The sequence below is a fragment of the Perissodus microlepis genome, chromosome 5 (assembly GCF_051167445.1).
Source record: "Perissodus microlepis isolate ML-2025 ecotype Zambia chromosome 5, ASM5116744v1, whole genome shotgun sequence".
In the NCBI taxonomy this organism is placed as follows: Eukaryota; Metazoa; Chordata; class Actinopteri; order Cichliformes; family Cichlidae; genus Perissodus; species Perissodus microlepis.
In genome coordinates, this window is record NC_140465.1 from 17958091 (window position 1) to 17981010 (window position 22920).

At 38.6% G+C, this 22920-nt stretch overlaps 1 protein-coding gene across 2 annotated transcripts in view; it reads right to left on the reverse strand.

The window, feature by feature from the left end:
- Positions 1-16135: 16135 nt before the first annotated feature.
- srgap3 (SLIT-ROBO Rho GTPase activating protein 3) overlaps positions 16136-22920 on the reverse strand; it is a 57384-nt gene continuing 50599 nt past the window's right edge. For both annotated transcript variants that reach the window (XM_084928412.1, XM_084928413.1), the window contains exons 19-22: positions 21610-21790; positions 21337-21486; positions 20934-21243; positions 16136-19762 (exon numbers count right to left, since the gene is read on the reverse strand). In XM_084928412.1, the coding sequence (XP_084784538.1) occupies positions 19316-19762; positions 20934-21243; positions 21337-21486; positions 21610-21790 (1088 nt within the window). In that variant the 3' untranslated portion in view covers positions 16136-19315. The remainder of the gene's footprint in view (positions 19763-20933; positions 21244-21336; positions 21487-21609; positions 21791-22920) is intronic.

Consider the following 22920-nt stretch of genomic DNA (forward strand, 5'->3'; position numbering starts at 1 on the left):
GCCACAAATATGTAAAGATTGTAGCTGTGCTCGTCACTCGGTCAGAGTCCGGGTTACATTGTTTCAGTTTTACTTAAGAGGCTGTCTTTATTGTTTGGCCTTAAAGGCATAGCAGTACTTGTGCTGCCTCGTATCTTTCTACGGGTGCAGATTCAAGAATATCAGATTTGATATACATGCATTTTATACACAATGTTTTACTGCTTGACGAATCATAGAAAATAGCAACAAAATAACAAAACAAGGCTTTTTTTCAGTTAAAGTTTGACAGTGGTAACAACTTTTTCCAGAATAATTACAATATATGATGAACAGCAGCTTTTGTCTCTCTTTTTCTGATGTACTTTGTTATATGATTTTATAAATAACTTCCCGTTTCTACTGAGTTTAATACCGTTAATATCAAGCTACAGTATAATTTAGCATACTAATAATATACAATACACATGTACTAACAATTTTAACCAGCTTTAGTTATTCGGTTTAGCAGGACTTTGCAGGACTCCAGTGTAAGATGCAAAAATCCAGCCCTTTCAGTTGTACTCATCGAAGCAGCAGAGCCAGGGCCAGATGCAATTCCAGCATATCCCCATTCTAGCAACCTCTTAGCAATTCCAGCCCCTGCAGACACCAACCCCCGAGCCCTCGTCTCGTTTCCACCTCCCAACCCCAGAGCCAGGATCTGGTCTTCACCAGCAGGAACAGCTTTATTCTGGACAATCAATTGCTGTCTTCTTTCTCTCTTTGGCCATCTCTCTTCAACCGACAGAAGTGGTGGGGGAGGATGGTGTGTTCTGGAAGCAGGCCGTGCATAGGGGGGTCTTAGCTGATGGCACTGAGAGACACATGCAGCAGGCCCCTCTTATAAAACAAAAATGATGCTCACTATATCATGTCAAATACTGGATGTTTCATCTCACATTGAATGAGAGGTGAATCACCTCCTCAAACCTTAAAGAAGTCCAGTCACTTTCATTCTAAGCTCCTTAAACTACCATGACCTGGATCACAGAGAACCTACACACACATTGTGTAATGCTCACTCACTTTCACATTCAGTAGATTGTTAGACTCTCTGTATCAGGAAATGGTATGTGTGTTGCTGTTGTACTTAACAGTCCTGTGATAGCCACTTTGACTATAATGACTATATGTATATATCAATGAGGCTGTGCTGCACATCTGTTGCTATTATGCAATAACATAAAATACCTCTTAGTAATATACAGCACATTTGATGTGTAATTTGTGACATGAACAAAGTTACCACTGGAATAAATCAGTTTAATTTATATTATGGATTAAACATGAAATACATGAGAAATTTTATACGAAAAAAAAATCAGTGGACACTGAAAGATCCAAAAGTCGTAAAGATTATGTTTTTCTGGCTCCAATGGAGGGAGCTAATAGGAAAGACAGCCACTGCTAACTCCAACCAGGGAATCTGAGAGTGGAAAATGACTATTACAAAATAAATGACCTACTTGTGGTGGATGTAAAAGGACAGGCTCTTCTTTTGTGGCGTCCACACCATGACAGCCTCATGTTTTTAGATGACACTAACACAAGTGATTCTGGATGACAAGTGTAGCATGAAAAAAATGGTACAACCAGTTCTTAGCTTGACTCGTGTTTTATTATAATAGTTATTCATGCCTTTGGCAGTTGTTTTCAGGACATTGATGGGAAAGAAATAAGTTAATCAATCTTGTTCTTACAGTGGAGAATGCTCAGCAGATTTTTCAGAGGCCTTAAATGCAGACAATGAAAACCATCTCCCTTATTGAACTTTAGACTAGTAAGTGCTTACCAGAGATCCACAATAACCCATGTAATGTACAGTGTAAACCCAAAGAAGTTAGCAGAACTTCAATAAAGGCAATCGATTGCCCTAAGGTTATTAAGTTTATGAACTTAAAAGTTGAAGCTTATAAGAACTCCAACATTTGAATTACATTTGACAAAAAGTAAAATGTTTAATAATTATATTCACAAATATTTATTAAATACAACTTAAAGTCTTGATTTGTGTCTCTAATGTCATGTTCCTGGGACTGTTGACCCAGCGTTTTAAGTTTTAGTTTATTTGGATGTTGTTTATGTTTAAGTTCATTAGATTAGTTCATTTGGTTATTAGACTCCTTGTGTTTTCTTCCCCTGTATTTAAGTTTCCCTCAGCCTTTGTGTTTCATGCTGCGTATCTTATGTTATCAAGCTTGTATTGTCATGTCTGCGTCTCATGTTTCCTGTTTTATTTTGAAGGAGCGGTGTGTTCTTTGCTCATTGTATTTAGTTTCACTTCCCCTGTCCTGTCATTAGCCTCATGTCAGTCAGCTGTTCCCCCATGTGTTCCCACTACCCCCAATCACCTCCTGTGTATTTAAGTCCTCTGTTTTCAGTGTGTCATTGTCAGATCGTCTGCCTTGTTTCTAGGCCAAGAGTTCATGTCACGTTTTCTTATATCAGGTCCATGTTCCTGTTGTAGGTTTTTATTTAATTTAGCTCACCCAGTTTAGTTTATTGTTAGCCTTGCCTTTTGCCTTTTGTTTGCAGTTAATTTGCCAGCCTTAATAAACGGCTCGTGTTTGGTTATTCAAGTCACGTTTCACATTTTGTTTCGTCTGCATTTGGGTCCACCTTTCACTCTACACACAGTCAGCCCCGCTGATTGTGGCATCTACTGTGAATAAGGTGGCATAACTTAAAAGAAATGAGTACAAGTCATTTTTTGAGTTATGAAAACTGCGTATTTATTGTTCACTTTCATCATCTTTTTTTTAATTAAACAATAGTCAAACATCAACATTGAAAACTCAAAAACAAATCAAACAAAACTATTTCTATAGTAAACTATATTTAAGAAATATTAAAATAAATAATTTTTAAAAGACTTTTAAGTGCTAAAGACATGGCATGTACTTTTGAATATCTCAGTAACAGATTTGATTCATTACACTGTAAACTGTTGAAACTCTAAAATGTACATATACCACTGTCCTGGTTCTGTGATTTGTTAATACCTGCTTGGTTAACCTTCATATTCAAAACAGTGACTATTAGAATGTTTTTGTTGTCCAGTTATTGCAACAAAACAATGAAAATAACCCCACCAAAAAACAAAACAAGACACTATGCTTGGATACAGTGATCCGCACACTTGAGTCTCTAAGTTGGGGAACAGTTTACCAGCTTCCAGACTACTGTACTCTGAATGAATACAGTGTTATTCAGTCACTTGGTAATAATTGTAGTAGTAGATATAGTGTAAAGATCACTCCAATCATTATGAAGAAGTTCATCAGCAGTTCTTGGGAGACCTCCATAAAGTTGTAACAGAGTAGGTCGTTGTCATGGATTACTATAACAACAAAAGAGGTGGCTCAACAGGCTCGTCCTGAATGAATGTAAGCGTGTGATCGAAAATTAATCAACTATTTCACAAGATGAAATAGTTGGAGATCATCTCTCCAATTCATGATCACTAGTAGTGACCCAGATGATTCTGCAAATCGTCATAATAATTTTATGTCTTTAAGCGTCACCCAGAAACTTTTGGTGTGTAGGAGTTATGTTTGAAAGTTATGTAATATTTTAGCTACAACTCTATATTTTTGTCGTTGTTTTGAGAACAAATTACATGTGGATCGGTAAAAACAGATGATCTATGTTCTTCATAGTAATCAGTTCTGAGGCCACCAAACCCAAGTGACAAATAGAGAGGGAAAGCTGAGATGGTTTGGATATGTGCAGAGGTGGGATAGCGGATATAGTGGACAAAGGATGTTGAAGCTTGAGCTGTAAACAGTAGAAAAGGCAGGAGAAGAAAAAGAGGAAAACAAAAAATGAAAACAAAGTGGGCAAATGCTAGAATTCAAAATCTCAGTTTGAGGTTTGGGTTAAATCTCTTTCCATTGTGAAAGTTTTAAATTTCAGCCGAAACCTTTGCTGTATTAACTGTATTGGAAATCTTCTATTTGAAAATAGGTATTGGCTGAATAAGACGGCTGTGAAGCTTGGCGTACAACGTGTTGGGCATGCTCGAAATGCTTGCCCAACACCATGCTCTGCTGGGGTGAGAACAGGAACCTGTGTTGTTTATTAAAGTGAGTGAAGTGGGTAGCACATTTGGTTTCTCGTAATATTAGCTGTTGTTGCAAAAGACTGAAACAAGAACTTTTAAAAGGCAGACGTGCAGCAACATATTCCTTCATTAAGACACACATCCACACATGTGCAATAACACTAAGTGCAATTCTCTTTTTCTGACAATGTTGTATTTTATTCTGTTGTATATAGTATTTTATTCTGTTGTGTACAGTATCTTATTCGTATTCTTATTATCTTATCCTATTCCAGTGTTTTTTCTTAATTTTGCTACTGTAACTTTGCACTGTCCACTTTCTGCTGTAACAAAACAAATTTCCTAACAAAGGTTATCTTATCTTATTAACTCCATCCCCTTAAATCTGAAAGAATTTTACATAATACCTGTATACAATAGAGAACATTTATCAAAAAAGGGGGGGAACTTAGCAGAGCTTAGGAAAAAATAGAAAGCTAAAGAAAATTTGAATGCTTATTGTGATACAAACGATGCTGGTAACGAGTGATAAATACAGAACCACCTAACGGACCTGTCAACACCGGTGTTTGTAGGTTTTCAATAAATCCCGCCCTCTCACTTTTCAAAATCAAACAACTGCAGACAAGTGGGCAGACCTCCATATTTAAGAGGAAATGACCTCACTAGTGAAGCCTTACAAAATTAATTAAAAAAAGATCACTTGACTGTTTCTAAAGCTTGACAGGTCACCTCTCTCTCACAGGGCCACCACACAGAAACAGACAATAGTTCACACATAAAGTCAAATCAAAATCACCATTTAACCTGAACCCATGCAAGTCTTTGCACTGTGGGAGGAATCCCTGAGGAGTACCCATGCAGACACAGTGAGAATATATAAACTCCACACAGAAAGGTCCAAAATTCAAATACAGGACCTTCTCGCTGTGAGGTGACAGTGCCATTAACTCCACCATGGTTAACAAAAAGTTAAGCAGAAAACATCTTCAAACTCTGACATTTCGCTCTGACTGTGTTTTACTTTGCCTCTTATGGATGTACTGTACCAGCAGACAAAATAAAATTAGCCCTGTCAGGCAGCTTTAGCTTCAAAATAATACAAACTGGTATCTGCAGAACAGACAAACACAAAGTAAATGCTTTTCACTAATAAGTCATGAGATAAGATGCTGACCTTGGAAGTAAAGCCACTGCCTCGATAAAGAGACATTTCCAATTTGATCAGTACAACACAGGGCTGGATTTGAAATGCCAGCTGGCAGTTTGTAGCTTGTGGCCATTCCAAGCCCCAATGTCATTGATCATGTATCCTTAACAAGGCACTAAGACCTTTGTAATGCTGCACTTTGGGCTTAATTGTTCCCAGAACATGCATATATGTTGCTCTTAAATCTGAAGCTCAAGTCTGAAAGGACAGTTTCAACTATCCTTGTGTAAAATAGCTGCCATTATAAACCGGTGTCTGTTTTGTAATCATTGCAGTTTGATTAAATTCTCTTGTAATGGTTCCCTGCTGTTATTTATCAGACGGCTCCAGCTTATATAGATAAAGTCAGTGGAAGTGGAAAGAATACTACAGAGTCTACATCAAAATTCTGATCATGGGGCAACTTTTTTGGATTTGAATTGGATTATTTTGGGATTTCAGCCTTAAATGCAAGGATATCAAATAAATAGCAATGAACACAGTTTAACCTGAAATCCTTGTGATGATTGAAAAAACTCACTAATTATTCAGCACTCTTACAGCTTACTGGACTCTTACAGCCGCTGTATCGCAGATATTCAATGATTTAATGACCACCTTTATATACACAGATGTTGAACATTAATCACAGTAAGTGTCATGGAAAAGGTCATACCTCTGTAATAGGTTGCTATCTTATTTTTTCTTCATATATACATCGGTACATATAAATAATGAACAATTTTTCACCATCCATTATTTCCTGTGTGACCGATGTTTCACCTATTAGACTGCAAGGCAGCCAAAAATGTTATCTGTGTCACTGACATTGTAAATGTCAAGGCAACACAAGCTTCTACATTTCAGTTTGTTATGTTAGGTCTGATTCACTGAATTAATTTGGTTATAGATAATATTATGCAGCTTTATTTTGCTTTTTCCCAGCCAAAAGTCTTCACGCTAAAACAATGTTTTCAGTTCTCTCTCTCTCCCTGTGTGTGTGTGTGTGTGTTTGATATGCCAAAATTCATTTATCTCTTTGAATATTACATCTCAAAAGGCTGAACCATGCCTTAAGTCTGCAAATCTATACCAAATGAAGAAATCACTGCCATGGCCCTGTACACTGACCAATTTCAAAATATGTAAATCTAAACTGCTGTGTGATAAATGCTCAAAAAATAAGCAGAAAAGGACAAATAACACATACAGATATGGAACCATGTAGAAGAGACTAAAAGTCTGATTAGTGCAGTTTAGCCATATGGCCATCCAGTCAATTTTCAGCACTCTATAGAGACATTCTTATGGGCTTGGAAACTGAGGATGTTTAATCACTGGATGCTCCGCCAAGCGGAAAATATATCCCTATATTAGCAAGATGACATGATGTACTGAGTGCCTGTGAGAGTCTCCATTTCAGATTTTCAGGAACTGTGTTACAGATTAAACCCATAACCAGCTATTTTACGCTGTTTCTAGTTCAGTCTGTAATTTTGAGATGTTCTTTTCAGAGAACTGAATTACTGATTATGTGTGTTTAAGGATTATCTTTGGTGCACTGTTTTCTGAAATTATGAAGCTGTAATCCAGTTTTTTTTTAAATATATTATGTTTTATTTTTTTTATCTGCCCTGTGGTCAGAGCATTTTTCTAACGTTCTCCTCACATGGAGAAAACATTATTATGATATACTGTAGACGGAATCACAAATAGTTGGCAGCAGGTCAAAATGAGCTGTTGAACTTTTACTTTTTATACTTTTGGAGTATTTGCTGTTATCCTGACAACAAAAAGAAAGAAAAAAGGTCTCAGTATTTAGCACCATATAGATTATTCACAAAGCTATTTTTCTTTAACTGTTAAACTTTAACTGTTGTGATTCATGCTATCACTGCTTAATTATAAGTTACTGCACAGAGCGCCAGCTGGCAGGGAAAGCAGGTTCTCTCTTCTTAAAATGAGGTTGAATAAAGGCAGCAAGCCAAAACTATTTAGTTAAATCTTAAAAGTCAGCTACAGAGATATTTACAGAACTTTAAGACCAACACTGTTTTGCACAAACTCTCAATTTTAATCTATGTTTTACCCCCCAAAAGACCCTGTCAAGGACCCTAAATATGTGAAAAATTCTCATGTTAAAAGTTAAATGCACTGGCTGTCTTCATATATGGACTATATTCAAATTTGCAAAAGTGAGAAGCATCTAAATGTGCACAAACATCATTCTGTGCAACGCAAAACAGTGAAATATCAGAATGAAAAAACACACACAAACAGATTTCTGGAGCCAGATTTTAAAAAGATGATCTTATTCACACGTTTATAAAATTAATCACAGTTTTAAAAACATTTAGCTTTTTCCGCATAATTTGTAGCCATTATTTGTAATTCAGAGTCTAAAGTAGAAACTGAGCCTTGTGTTTATGATTTTTACATTGAGAAATGTCCGACAGGCTGCTGCTCCTTAGACATTATGCAGAACCTTTGAACTGGGGAGTCTGTGGGGAAATCATGTTCAGCCTTTCTTCAGCAAAGTGTAGCATTTTAATGTGGATTCAAACAAGCGCCACTCATAAGAAATTTCTTAAGGATGCTAGCTGGGGTTCCACATTCACGGTTATATGTAGCTTTGTGGTGGCCTGTCCCTATACTTTCACTGAAATACATTTCACTAGATGAGATTGTGCCGCTCCAGAGACTGAAAATATATATTCTGTTTTTTAAACAGCTAACCATTAAGCAAGCTCCAACAAACACATCATGAATCACTGCTGCATGCTGTTTTATTTTCTTATGTCCAGAGAAAAGAATCTCATATAAAACTAAATCCAGTCATTGTGTTTTACCTTAAAAGTACCTGTTAAATTAAAATAGTTATGTTACAAACTCTAAGATAAACGACAGCTCTTTTTGTGGTTATTTCTCAATTTTATATTTTTATTTTTATTTATTTATTTATTTATTTTACCTCACATCATTTTAAAAATTGGTTATTAGATAATAGCAACAGTACCCCTTTCGCCTTATAATATTTTTTAGGAACAAGTGGATTTTCAAGCAGGACACCAGGAAGCAGTTTTAGGGTTTTATTGGAAACAAGTGTTTGAGAGAAAGGTGGCTGGGATGGAGTCCAGGGTTGGCTGGAGACAGGGCTTTGGAGAGATGAGGCACTGAGTTTGCCAGGGGAGAGTGGGTTGGCAGGAGAGCACCAGGTAATAGATGAGCAGGGTTGCTAGCAGGCACACACAAGTGATCCAAGCACACAGAAGGAACTGTTTAGCATGAAGGAAAGTATAAGGCAACAAACTACCAGCACAGCAGACAGAATTATTGGGTGAAGAGTGGCTGGAGAAGTTAGAGATGAGATGATGAGGTGCAGGCAGGTGAGAAAGCCAGACAAAGGAGGGGAAGGGAGGAAGCGACACCCAGAGATGCAGACAGACAACATTAAATGTGCGGGCAGACATACACACGGAAACACACATGGACACACAGACACACACAGCTTTTTGAGCTGGCAGACACCCTTGTCAATCTACACTTGTGAAACATCCATGCCATTTAGTTCAGTTGAAATTTTATATTGCTGCAATGGAAAATTGCTTTAGCTCATTTGAAACAGTTTATTTCACTTTACCCAAAATTAAGAATCCCTTATGGAAAAATCAACAAATACTTTTTGTTAACAAATACCAGACGGCGAGCACTGTGAGGGTCACGTTTTTTTGACTTTTCCAGTGCATTCAAAACCATCATGCCGATCCTTTTGGGTGATAAGCTAACAGCAATGCAGGTGGATGCTTCTCTTGTGTCCTGGACAGCTGACTAACTGACAGGAAGACCACAATATGTGCGTTGTCAACATCTGACAAGGTGATCAGCAACACAGGGGCACCACAAGCGATCGTCCTCTCCCCTTTCCTCTTCACCCTCTACACCACAGACTTCAGCCACAGCACAAAAACCTGCCATCCTCAGGTTTTTCTGATTACTCTGCGGTAGTTGGATGTATCAGTGAGGGTGATGAGATGGAGTACGAGGCTGTGGTCGACTCCTTTGTCACGCGGTGTGCGCAGAATCATCTGCAGCTCAGCGTGACAAAGACCAAAGATTTGATTGTGGACTTTAGGATGTTTTAATCCAAGGAGTTGGTGTGGACATTGCGGAGGACATTGCAGGGAACTGTACACATAGATTATTAACTGGACTGTGTTAAAAACACCACTGCACTCTACAGGATGGGCAAGAGTCATCTCTATTTCCTGAGGCAGCTGAGGTCTTTTAACATCTGTTGGAAAATGCTCAAGAATGTCTATGAGTCTGTTGTAGCGAGTGCCATCCTCTATGCTGTTGCAAGCTGTCGCAGACGCCAACAGACTCAATAAACTGATCCACAATCACAGTAATGTTGTGGGGATGGATGTGGAAACCCTTAAGGTGGTTTAGGAGTGGCGGATGTTGTCCAAGATAAGGACATTTCTGGACAATACCTTTTACCTACTCCATGATGTGCTGGCCACTCACAGGAGCACGTTCAGGCAGGGGCTGAGATTACCCAAATGCAACACTGAATGACACATGAAATCATTCCTGCCTGTGACTATCCCCTCCTGCATCTAAAGCACAGTGCAATTGTGACATCCTTTTGCACACCCTCTACAGTGAAAATAACAAATAAAAAAGTTTTATAGTTTACGGTTTAGAGTTAAATGTCAAACATACATATTTAATCTCTGTAATATTCTGGATATTTATAATTGAGCTATTTGTATATATTAGAGCTATTTCTTTTATTTTGTAACTTATACATAATATACTGTATTATTTAATTTAGTTCAGTCTGTTATTGCTCTTATTGTTTTGGAGCAACTGTAACCACATAATTTCCTCAGGGATTAATAAATGATTCTGATTCTGAAGTCAAAGGTGATTGTGTCACATGAGCATGTGACGTCACTCACAAAGCTCTGCGCCATTATTTCACTTAAGCAGTGAACATACTCGGTTCTGGACTGATCTACACTGTCAGCTCGAGCTATCCCAGAGAGCTCAAACACAACAAATTGTTCATGGAGATTTCATGGAGACACGCAGAGTCTGTAGTCTCTGGACCAGCCAAAAGACATGTGGAAACTGCTTTGTTTTGTTTGTCTTTTAGAGCTAATTTGTATTCAGATACACTTCAGGGAAAGTCTAAGGAATTTCTGTTAGTTTATATTAGGAAGGAACAGACTCAAATTTAGGAGAAATTAGAACTACAGCGTGTGTTCACAGTGATAGAAATGTTGTTAATGTTAATGGCCGTTACATTAGCAATATCACTTTTTAGGGGAATCGTTTTGCTTAATTTTGTCTGATGTTCTTTTTTTTCTCTTTAGCAACTGTTGTGTAAATAGCACTGATAACTTCAGTACTTTATTTTTTAATTTTTATTGATTTTTTTGTACATAAAACGCAGCCTTTGATGATACCTGAGTTTCTATAGTATTTTTTTTGTAGTCTGACATGTGGTTTACAGGCAGTGATTTAACACATATTTTTCTAAATGTAACTGCAGTTTGAGTTGCAGTAGTTCATGCAGTCGACATTCAAAGAATATACAATTTCATAGACATTCAACTATTTAACGAGAGGCTCAGAGTACATTTAATACCCTTATATTAATGGTCTATTTTCCGGGAAGGTTTGCTTTAGCTCAATAAAGGAATTGATGATAAATATTAAGTACTAACAACAAATAAGATTTGAGCCTAAATATCTGCAGTAAAACATTTGGTTTGGTTTATTTTATATGAAATCTCACCATTCAAAGAAATCACTTTAGAAAGTCATCACAACTTTACAACAATGCAATAAAATAAATAAATACAGAAATAAACAACTGTAAAATCCCAGAGCTTTCATGTCCACCTATTTGCTGTCAGGGTGTAATCAGTAATATTTATTGACCTGGTTTCATGCAAGGCATGTCATGTTTTTTTTGGGTTTTTTTGCTTGACTTGTAGGAGGGTGCACATAAACAATAACATTTGCAGGGCCAACATGTCTGTAGATCTTTGTCTTGAAGCTACATTTATTATGCATGCTGTATATGCGCTACCCTGCTCCACTCCTGCATTTCAAAGATACAGGCATAGCTAGAAATGTCACTGAATTTGGAGGTGTTGCAATCTACTATGGCCATGCAAGTCTGCTGGCTGAGTTGTTGTTGGAAATAAAATGTTTCCATTTCTAATTGAGGTCAGAACTTGTTTTTTTAATAAAGAGGAATCACTAAAGTAAAATTAACAATTGGCATACAGTGTAAAATATTATGTATTTGAGGCATCTCTTCTGCACTCTCATTTTTATCCAACAGACTGAAAAGCTATGAAAAATAATAAAGCCTGATGTTCTCATCTTTCCACAGAAGTGTCTTTCTTGCCAAATCAAATTTCAATCTGTTCTAGGCTCTCTCTCAACTAAAACATCTCTGATTCAGTCCCTTTCATATTCATGTACAGTGCCAAAATACTATGGAGAAGAACTCCTGCTTACTCACTCTGTGTGATTTTAGTTTACTGTAATGTCCTGTAGTGTATTGCAATTCTGTAATAACATTTGTGGGAAAAAAGAAAGACTTCATAGCACTCTGTGCAGTCGCGTGAAAACAACACACATTGTGATTCAATACCTTCTATATCAAATTTCAGCAGCAATATTTGAAGTAATCATTTTCTGTATGACTCTGTGAGTCTCTCAGATCACTGAAGGAATTTTGACCCAATCTTTTTTACAGCAGTGCTTCAGTTAATTGAGGACAGTAGGGATTTGTTTTATGCACAGGTATCTTAAGATCCTACCACAGTATTTCAATCAGGGCGAGGTCTGGACTTGGTCATTGTAAATTTGCTGCTCTGCTTGGGATCATTGTCCTGTCACATGACCCAAAGTGGGACAAGCTTTAGCAGTAACCTTTGTTGGACAGATGGCCAGATACAGAGGTTTACAAGGTAGACTGAATGACAGCAAGTTGCCCAGGTCCTATGGCTGCAAAACAAGCCCAAACTATCATCCGTCCACCACCGTGTGCCACAGTTGATATGCTATGTTTGGTTTTTGCCAAGCATAGTGCTGTGAATTATGGCTAAAGATCTCCACTTTGGGGCAGCACAGTGGCAAGGTGGTTAGCACTGTTGCCGCACAGCGAGAAGGTCCTGAGTTCAATTCCACCATCAGGCTGGGGTCTTTCTGTGTGGAGTTTGCATGTTCTCCCCGTGTTTGCGTGGGTTCTCTCTGGGTACTCCGGCTTCCTCCCACCGTCCAAAGACATGCAGCTTGTGGGGATAGGTTAATTGGATAATCCAAATTGCCACTAGGTGTGAATGTGCGAGTGAATGTGAGTGCGAATGGTTGTCTGTCTCTGTGTCTTGGCCCTGCGGCAGACTGGCGACCTGTCCGGGGTGTACCCCGCCTCTCGCCCCGTGACTGCTGGGATAGGCTCCAGCGCCCCCCGCGACCCTGAAAAGGATAAGCGAATGGATGGATCTCCACTTTGGTCTGGTATGTCCAAAGGAAGTTGTTCCCGGAGTCTTGTGGTTTTTTTCTTCAGGTGCAACTTTCCAACGCTAAGTTTTGATACCATGTTCTTTTCTAGAGAGAAGAGGCTTCCTCCTGACAACCCTTCCAAACAAGCCATGCTTGTTCAGTCTTTTTTCTAATCGTATTGCTAAAGGAGGAGACCTGCAGTCTGAGACAGTTTCTCTAAGCATGGCCTGACCTTTGGCTGAATTTTCCCACTCCTGACATTGCATTAATACACACCTGAATGTGTTAAACCTGCAAACTGCCAAAACCTCTGCTTTTACTGAGGCGCTCACAAATTCGATCAGCATCAACTGACTGCTATTTACCGTCTTAACTTCTCTGAAAACAGTAAAGATGTACTTAATATTTCACAGGACTGCTTAGAGTCCTGTGAAAAGCTTCCTTCCTTCACATGACTGTAGGCTGAAATAAAAAAAACAATCAAACCAGGTGGTGCGTTCCAGTTTTTAATGTCTCTGCTTTGGTTAATGTAAATTAATTTTCTGACATCATCTCTTGACGAAAAGTACATATTGCTTATTTTACAGCTATAAAAGAATCCACATGGAAATGTTGAATGAAATTAAAACTGACTTTATTATTACCATGAATGATCTATGGCTCTTTACTGGTTCTCGGATGCTTTTAACCAAAGAGCGTGACTACTTCACCATTAATCATTATAATCTAGCTAAAATGAAGACAGTGAAGGTGAAAGAAGTTATGATAATTTTGTTCTGGTGTGACTTTCACAATGAGATTATTTGTTGCTGGAGCATTTTCTGTAATTTGTGCATTTATTATAATGGAAGACGAGCCAAGCTGTGCCACGGGAGAGGCTTACGCAACTTATTTTTCAAACGTGCTGCAGCATCTGTTCTTGTTGATACCTAGCGCATTGTAGAGATAAAAGCGTTCCTATAACAGAGGAAGCAAGTGTAGATTTTTATTGCCAATTAATTTTTCGTAGTCTTTCATTTCTAAGTAACGTGAATAATTTATGAGATCATTAGCATAATTAATTCTAGCAAACAAATGCACATTTTTTACTTTTACGGCCCTCTTTTTTACTGGGCCTAGCTGGGATGTGTGCTGTGGTGCTCACTACATCATCAAACAAAGGAATTAAAGATTGAGTTCAACTAAATTAATATGATTTTCATTATTCTGTTACTGAATTTGGGGTCAAAAAAAGCTTTTGTTATCTATGAATATTTGACGGGGCTTTAACGCAGGAAGATCTCCAGCTGATCTTATCCCTCATCTACATAACCACAATTTAAATATATCCTCCAGAAATCGTTGATTTGTTAGTAAGAAGTAATTCTAATGAAAAATGTGAACACAGTTGCTTGTTTGACATGTTCTTGTTGAACAGGGTTTTCTCAGGTGGAACAAATTAAATTTTGGTTATGCTCTTTCAGTGGAAGCTGCACGTGAAACACTCTCTGACCAATGGACTAGAAAGTCAATTTCAACGGGAGATGCAATCATATAATTCATGCAAAAATGTGTTCCTCTCACTTAGTTAAAGAGTAATCGACAAATTGCTGACTGCAAACTTACCATGTAAAGCTTATGACACTTTCTGTGCGGCAGAGTCTCCATCGCGTGGCCATTGAATGAACTACGAAATCTGGTTAACGGGCGGCATCATTTTTTAATTTTACATAAACCCCCTGCATTGCTGTTGAACTGTGAAAACAAAGATCATCCATCTGTAGTATTTGTCATCTGTCCCTCATTCATGGAGAACAGATGTGATTAGAGTTCAGGGAGTTTTTATATATAAATGGGTGACAGGGGGCTTGTGTTCTAGCAAAATGTTTCTGGCATGGCAGAGGTTCACTTGTCTCTAGAAAGAACGATCACCGCCGAATAATTGATTAAATGATTATTTAATTACGCATTTCAATCCTGATGGGTGTGGTCTCATCCACAATCACAATGCCCCGAACCCTGGAGTATTACAGATCTTCTAACAGTCTGAGTAAATCACAAAAATTAGATAATTACATGCAATGACTTTCACAGTCACGAGAGATTTTGGACCGACATGTTTTTAAGAGTTCTCCAATGCACTCATCAAAACACCAAATGCTGGAATATGTTTTGGGAGAATGGTGTTCATACCTCCAGCAGAGTTTCAGAAACAAGCTGGCCTAACATGTTACTAAAATACTTTTTTGTTTACTTTAATTTATCATGCTTTTGCAGAATTAATAATAATAATAATGATAATAAATTCTTCACTATGCACACACAGCAATCAAAATTGTACTTGATAAAAATACCTAAGCAGTGTCTCTAAACATAATGATTATACTTTAACACATAGTACAGTTCCATGCTGTCCATTATATACTCAGTGCCACATCATTAGTTATATCCTGTTATGACAGGGTAGGACCCCTGTTGTCCTTCAGATCTGCTTTTATTATTCGTGGAGCACACTTAACAAGGTCCTAGAAACTTTTCTCAAAGATTTTGGTTCATATTGACATGATAGCATTACAGAGTTGATGCCATCTGACATCAACAAGACATTTTTTATCAGGTGAAGTGATGCTTACTGGATATTTTCTCCTTTTCGGCACATTCTCTGTAAACCCTATAGATGGTTGTGTGGGAAAATCCCAGCAGATCATCAGTTTCCTACTTACTCAGACCAGCTCATCTAGCACCAACAACCACACCGTGTTCAAATCTGCTTTCTCCCCTATTCTGATGCTCAGTTTGAACTTCAGCAGGTCATCTGGACTCTATGTTTAAATGCACTGATTTGCTGCCATGTGATTGGCTGATTAGACATTTGTGCTGTAAACTTAAACAGGTGTGCCAAAAAAAACCCCATGGTTTATGCATACTGTAAAATTGTATAGTGGCTCCGAATTGAATAGAAACTTCAAGCTGGAGGTCGTTTTAAGTAGTTGTTTTTTATTATTATTTTAAATTGCTGAATAGTTTAATGTGTAACACTAGATCATATTTTCTGAGACAAATGATCAGATATTTGGTTTGTAAAATCTTAATCTAAAAGGTCATTTTAGTCATTTCTATAGCTATATATAGTTATAGTAGAATAATTTGCTCCAAATACTAAAGTAATTTTTTTTTTTTGAAAAGTTGTACGTACCTCAATATTACACTTACAGCAATGTTTAGCCTTGACAAGGTTTCCCAGTAAAGATGTATGGCTATTTGAAGACAGAGAAGACAAACATCTCTCTGATTACGTTCTTTGTTTTGTTTTTCTTTTCAAGCATCAAAACCAGTGACTCAGAAAGTCTGGATGACAGAGCAATAATGGTTTTTATTTGGATGCAGGAGTTTTCAACATCCAGTCAGTGGCATGATGTACGTTACATCACAGGTTTCAACCCACCAGACACTCACCAACAAACAGCATCACCAGACAAACAATTAAAGAGAAAGTAAACAGCGTGACAGCAACTCACACTCCGGTCCTCCGATGGGGCCATATTCTGTTCTCAAACTGGGATTTTCTTCTTGATTAATAGCTTGCTGTCTTCTCTTGTCACCAGACTATCAGTGTAACCCATTTAAGCACACATTCCAGAAAAGAAAATGTCACTGTAACATCACATGTAGGGACTGATGAGAGTGCACCAAGTGCCTTTATAACCTCTCATGTAGAGGGTCCATATGAGTCCATCTGGCAGCGATGTCTTTTTTGAAAGGGAAGGAGCAAAATGGCAAGAATTAAAGGCTCAACCACAGCACAGGCAGTTCACAGGGAAACCCCCAAAAAGTAAAGGAGATGATTCTACCGAGCTCTGCCAGTAGATTACGTATACAGTAGTTCTTATAGCTCCTGATCTTCAGGTCTCACCCAAGCACAGACGAGCAGTTCAATGATTTTATACACAATATAACACTTATGTTGGCCTGACTACTGAGTAGCAAGAGAAAATAAAGATTAAAAAAAAGGCAACATCAGTTTATAATAAACATGACAACTAACCACATATCACAGTTAAAAAAGTAAAAAAGTAAAAGTCCAATAAAAATTGATGTTGTGCACAAAAGGCACTCAAATCTTCTGCTCCACTTATATTCTATAAATAAAAACAAAACAAAAAATAATAATCTACCTAAATGTAATTTATTTCCCCCCTTTTAAATTGAATTGTGTGCTTTCTTCATATTTTAATAACAGAAGCGTTTTGTAACATTAACTTCATATACTGTAGATCAACTGGTGCAAAACTAATAACCAGGACAATAAGATGTTAAGACTAGAAGGATTCATTTAACCATTGCGATGATATCTGGATCATAATGCCCATCGAGAGCAATAGCCGCCGCTTGCTTATGCAATACCAGCAGGAACCAGCAGAGGGTGTGACAGCACTGTGTACGTTTAAATGCTATATCAACTTTATTCTGGCTGTACTAGCTCTCTGTTCTTACTAATCCTTCCACCCTGTACTTTTGTATATAGGTAAATAATATGATAGTCGAAAAGCAAACAATACACCAACAACAAGCGAGTATTTTCATTTTACATCAGGTGTCTGCATTTGACAGGGAAACTGTGATTTCCATGCGAATAATTTTGTTAGATTCGATGCATTTTTGTTATTTTGCTTTTGTTCAATCAGGCGTTGTTAGTTCTTGTTCACTTCTGATCTAGCAACAGTTATGAGTATCTTAATTCATCACTCTCAACCCACGTAAATACTAAGGGCAGTTACTTAGTCCAATTTTTAATTAAGTTGTGCATTTCACCAAGCCAAGGCACCACATACCGTCGAGTCCCACATTACAGCGCAAGACATGCAGAACAGAGCAGGCTCTTTGGGATGCGGATTACAGGGTCTTTAGATTACAGCTGTCAGGATGACAAGAGGTACAGTAGATATAAATACTTAAATGTTCTTCTTTAGATTTCTTCCAACTAAGAGTACGAGTCTACAATCTGAGTGTATCGGTAACCATAGACAATCTATCATGTAAAAGGCAGAAAGAAGGAGGCCGTTCTGATGACTGCACGCTAACACATCTAGTTCTCCAGCTTTTCTGGGTGAGCACAGCATTTTCAGTGTGAAAGAGGAACCATCAGAAGTTTCACTGTTTCTTTCATAATACTAAAAATCACCCAAATATGACTTGAACCTGAAAACCTTTTGCGAACTGTGAAGAGACTGAAAGATGTGTCAAAAACATACTTTGTGTTGTTTCCAGCAGCAATTAGTGGTCTATCGTTCACATGAGTACCATTTGAACAGTACTAAGGTGAATGATGATCTGAACTCTTTGTTTTCTTTTCTTTTTTTTCAGTCAAAATGTTTGAACTTTACCGGAAATGATAAAAAGGTGGTTCAGAATCCTTACAAGTGCCATTCATATCAACCCTTTACGACATTTCATATTAACCTGTACACAAATAACACTTACAAATTACTAGCTATATATTATGTACAAGTTTACCACAGGATTCCTACATTAGTTGGTGCATTATTCTTCTGCATTCCATACACAGCAACTAGAAAAACAAAATAAAACATGGAAACAGCCGTGTTACATCTGTCCGCTGTTCAACCATGCGTGATGGTAGAGGCTGACTTATTTTACTCTAGTACTGATTAGTAATTTCTAAGACTTCACAGATCATCTTCATGCCAAGATGCTCCATCTTTTGCAGCGATACCCACACGAAAAGTCAATGTATGGTGGCAAAGCATTTTTTTTTTTAATATGTGGGCATCTGAATCCTGATTTTAGTTTTTCATTCTTGTGGATCAGAGTTTAAAGTCATATGGATTTCTTAGAATTAGCAAGCTTGTTCACAGATCATTTCATTAAAAGTCTCCTTTCAGTGATGCAACTTTCCCTTATTTTCCCCAATCTGTGCATGCAGGAATAAATTTCACTGTTATGTTGCTGAAGATCCAATGTATTATAATAGAAACAGAAAGGATGTTTATTTCAAGTAAGTTTGTATTTACAGCCATGAGGCCTTTGCCCAAAATGGACAAACTGACATATTTTTACGCCTGAACAACTGCCGACGTGAGGCGTTTTCACATAAGAGGAGGGACTGAAAGATCGGCTGGACTGGATATGTGATGGGTAGAAAACCAAATTTCACACAAGTATTGCTTTACTTGCATTCATTGCATCTCTGAAACAAGAACATGGCCACAGACTTTTGTTAAAACTGAGGTATAACTGAAATACACGTATTCCTATACACATTTAGTCTAGTTAAATCAAGTTTCAAAGAGAGCTGAGCTTTATCACACCTCTACAGCTTCTGCCACTGCTTTATTACCATGGTAACATACTTTAGAAGCTTTAGTGGCATCCTTTATATACGAATTAAGTCAAGCAAAAAACAGACAGGAGTATATCCGTATCTGGTTTGCACACATCAACATCTGTTTCCATAAGCTTTTCTCCCACTTGGAAAGCTTCACAGGCCTCTTGCCTACAAGCTTCCACCTTTGCTACATGGTACCAGACTTATCTCCGCCATCACCGGAAATATTCACATTGGAACCTGCAGATGCATTGTTACTCGGAAACATCTTCTCAGTGGGAGTCACAGCTGGACTGCCGACCCCTGAAGAGCTGGAGCTGCTTGAGCGGTGCTGCGTTGGAGGAGGTCGCACTGGTCTCATGGGCGGGGGGCGTAACTGTGCTCCAGCCAGCCGGGCAGAGAGAGCCGGTTTAAAGGTGGTCATCATCTCAGATGTGGAGCTGCTACTGCGCCGCATGGCAGCATCTGGATCACGGATCATAATGGTGTGCAGTGGACTCCCGGGCTCTGAGCTAACCGGATTCTTCATTGGCTCCAGTGTGTCCAAGACAACATCGGGAGCCTGTTTAACGGTGTTTTGGCGCTCCAGCTCCCGCAGCTCATGAAGTGCCGTATTCATAGTCTTCTCTATGTCCTGAAGAAACAAAAAAAACAGAGAAATCAGAAATAAAAGCCAGGACTCCACTGCGTTACCTAAAAAAGTTTTGTTTAACACGGTTTACAAAAAGCTCAGTTATCATGTCAAATATATTTATACTTCCATAAAATGGCTTAAACATACCACTGTTATTGTCCTGTTTATATTCATACTGGGTAGAAAAAAAACTCAAGATGGTGGCGCGTGCATCATGCGAGGCCCAGCATCTCTTCAGATTTTGCAAATTAGCTGTGTTGTATATACGTAGCACATCTGTATATTTGTTTATAGTACATCTGTATATCTGCCCCTCTGTATAGCAATACAGATCATCTGTGTATTGCTACATGTATATACATCAGCACATCTGTACATTTGCCCATAGACCCTAATACTAATCCTAACTTTATTAGTTATTCCAAACCCTTTGAAACACTGACCCTTCCTAAATTCTAAAGCAAGCTTATTTTTGCACTGGTTAGCAAATGAAGAGAACCTGGATCAAGGCCAGCAGTGTGCTCTAGCTTCGGTTTTAGAGATACAGGTCTACCTTAGTGCAACAATATCAAACATGGATGTTGGCTACAGTGATGTCATCCATTGTGAAGTATCAGTACCTGTCAGGAAGTATCAAGCTTTTCCGCCGTCGCCATCTTGCTAGCAAAAACTAGATATGATGAGGATTAGTGGGTCTGACTGTGAAACCGCATGCTAGTTGGCTAACAACTTGTGATTAACAAGTCCTTAGCCAATGAGCTTGTGGTTTCATACCACAAATAATCCTCCATTTTGAAAGATGGCATGAAGATTTTTTTCCCAACATGAGCCAAAGTGAGTGACTGAACTCGTAAATTCAGAAGAAAAGTGTTCACATAGGTTAGGACAGAAAGCCTTTTTCTTGTAGACTTCTATAATAGCAAACGTCTTTTTGCAATCTAAGCTATCGCCATCTGGTGGCTGTCAGACAGAAACAGGTTTAATGCACTTTGGCATTAGCTTCATTTTTTCTAACCAGGCAGTTACGTCCATGTTTTATACTCTATACAGTCACATCTCCTGCTCTCAGACAGGCTTCCCTGTCAACTGTTCTCACTTGTACCCTATTAATGTTTGAGACAAGAGACATACTCTGTCAATTAAAATTTAAAACTGTTTATTTTAATCTTACCTCTGCCAGAGCCTCAGTGTCTAGTGATTTGTGGTCCCCCAGGCTGCTGTGGCGAGTGGTCCCTGGCACTGGCCTCAGTGGGTGGCCCTCAGGATAGCCCTTCCTATCTGGATAGTTTATGCTTCCTGCACTGCCAAAGGTACCAAGGCGCCTTTTTTCTGGGCTCTCCATGCGGCCTTTGCTGATGGATACCTTGTGAGGGCTGCTAGGACAGGCTGCAGCCCGTGGTGGAGTGTCAGGCACTCTTGTTGGGCTCTGGGTGTCTGTTCGGCGACGTGGGATTGCTGCTCCATCAGATCGCAACCTGACCCTGCAGACATGGATCAGATCATATCAACTGTCAAGAAAATGTCTCAACATTACAAACACTTGAAAAATGAAAGGTCTTTATTTCTAAATGTACCTCCCCATGACTCCTCCAAAGTTGTAATCCGGTGATTGCTCGCATGGTGATGGGACATCATTTTTGGATGAACCCTTATCTTCCAGCAACGGTCCACTGCTGGCTTCACTATCTGCTTTCTGGCTGAGGTTATCTGAGAACGCATCATCTCTGAAAGAGCAGATTCAGGTGCACTAAGAATAAGCTATGGATGCAGACTACAACAAATACAAAGGGCTTACAGTACTTAACACAAGATAAAGAACTACTAAAGCTCAGTCTGTTGGCACGTACAGGTCTTGTACTACGATGTACTGATGAGGGATGAGGCCATCCACGCCATTGTGACGGCCTTCCCACCAGTCTTCAGATGCTCTGTGATACAGAAGCAGGGAGGCTCCCTTCTTGAAGGACAGCTCCCTGGGACTGCGTCCCACATAGTCAAATTTGGCAATGGCCTCAATCTGTTCCACTTCTGAAAGAAACAAACAAGAAAGGAAGCATGAAAAAAACGAATCAAAGTGGACACAGCATGATTAGTCATACCACGAGACAGACAGCACTGTGTAAGCTGTATCTCATAGCTCTTTTTTCTGTGGTAAATCCCTCAAACAGGCACATTTCCTTTATATCAACTTTATTACTTGTGTATGTGGGCTGTAAAAATACAAACTGAAGCACATATTATGTTTTCTAACATTTCTTGGTTGCTTCAATAGTAATTGAACTGGAGAGTTTGATTTGATTTGAAAGGTGGATTTCAAAAGGCCAGTAGGGGTCAATCAGAGTTCACTGTATGTTGAACAGGAATCATCTATGAGCCAGAAAACCTGCAAGTGTACTTTTATTTTGAAAACCCATTAGAGGTGTGTCTGAGTGTTACAGAAGAGAGCACAAGACAAAGTTGAAAAGCAGCTTTGTTCATGTTTTATTTCAACTATAAGGACACTGTCATTGCAACGCGTGTAAGAACTATATTTTAATTTCTTAAATTAAACCTGAAGCATTGCCACAGGAGACAAACTGCAAAAACACAGCACTTCACTCCCAATACTAAGGCCAGCAGGAGAATAACTTGCATCAGGAAACCAGCCTTTGGTCTTACCAAGTAAGAAAAGCACCAAAAGAGCCAACAACACAGATGAATGTCACAGATAGTTGTTGTCACCGAGAGGAGATACGATTCTCTGTTTTACCTGTGTTTTGGCTTACGTGCCTGCCCTGATTATGGATTCAAAGCTAAGAGTGGGAAATACTACACAAAGGAGAAAGTCTCAGGAGAGTTGCTGACTAATGCTGAACAAAGAACAAGCATGAGAGCAGGGGGTGGGGTGGCCAGACACACACACACAAATAGACCAAAGAGGCAGTGCTGCATGCCAATACTCTTTACTCAACTTGCCTTCAGCTTCAAACATCACTTAAGCTGTTGTGATCAGAAGCCGCTGCAGCTCAAGCCTCGCTCACCTCTCAGTCAAAAGCACTAATAAAAAAGGTCAGGCTATATTTAAGACTTTCTGATCCACAAACAATTCTAAAATCCCACATATATTCTTATATGTCTTATGTGAAATCCTTGTTATACACATGTTTAAAATGTGAATT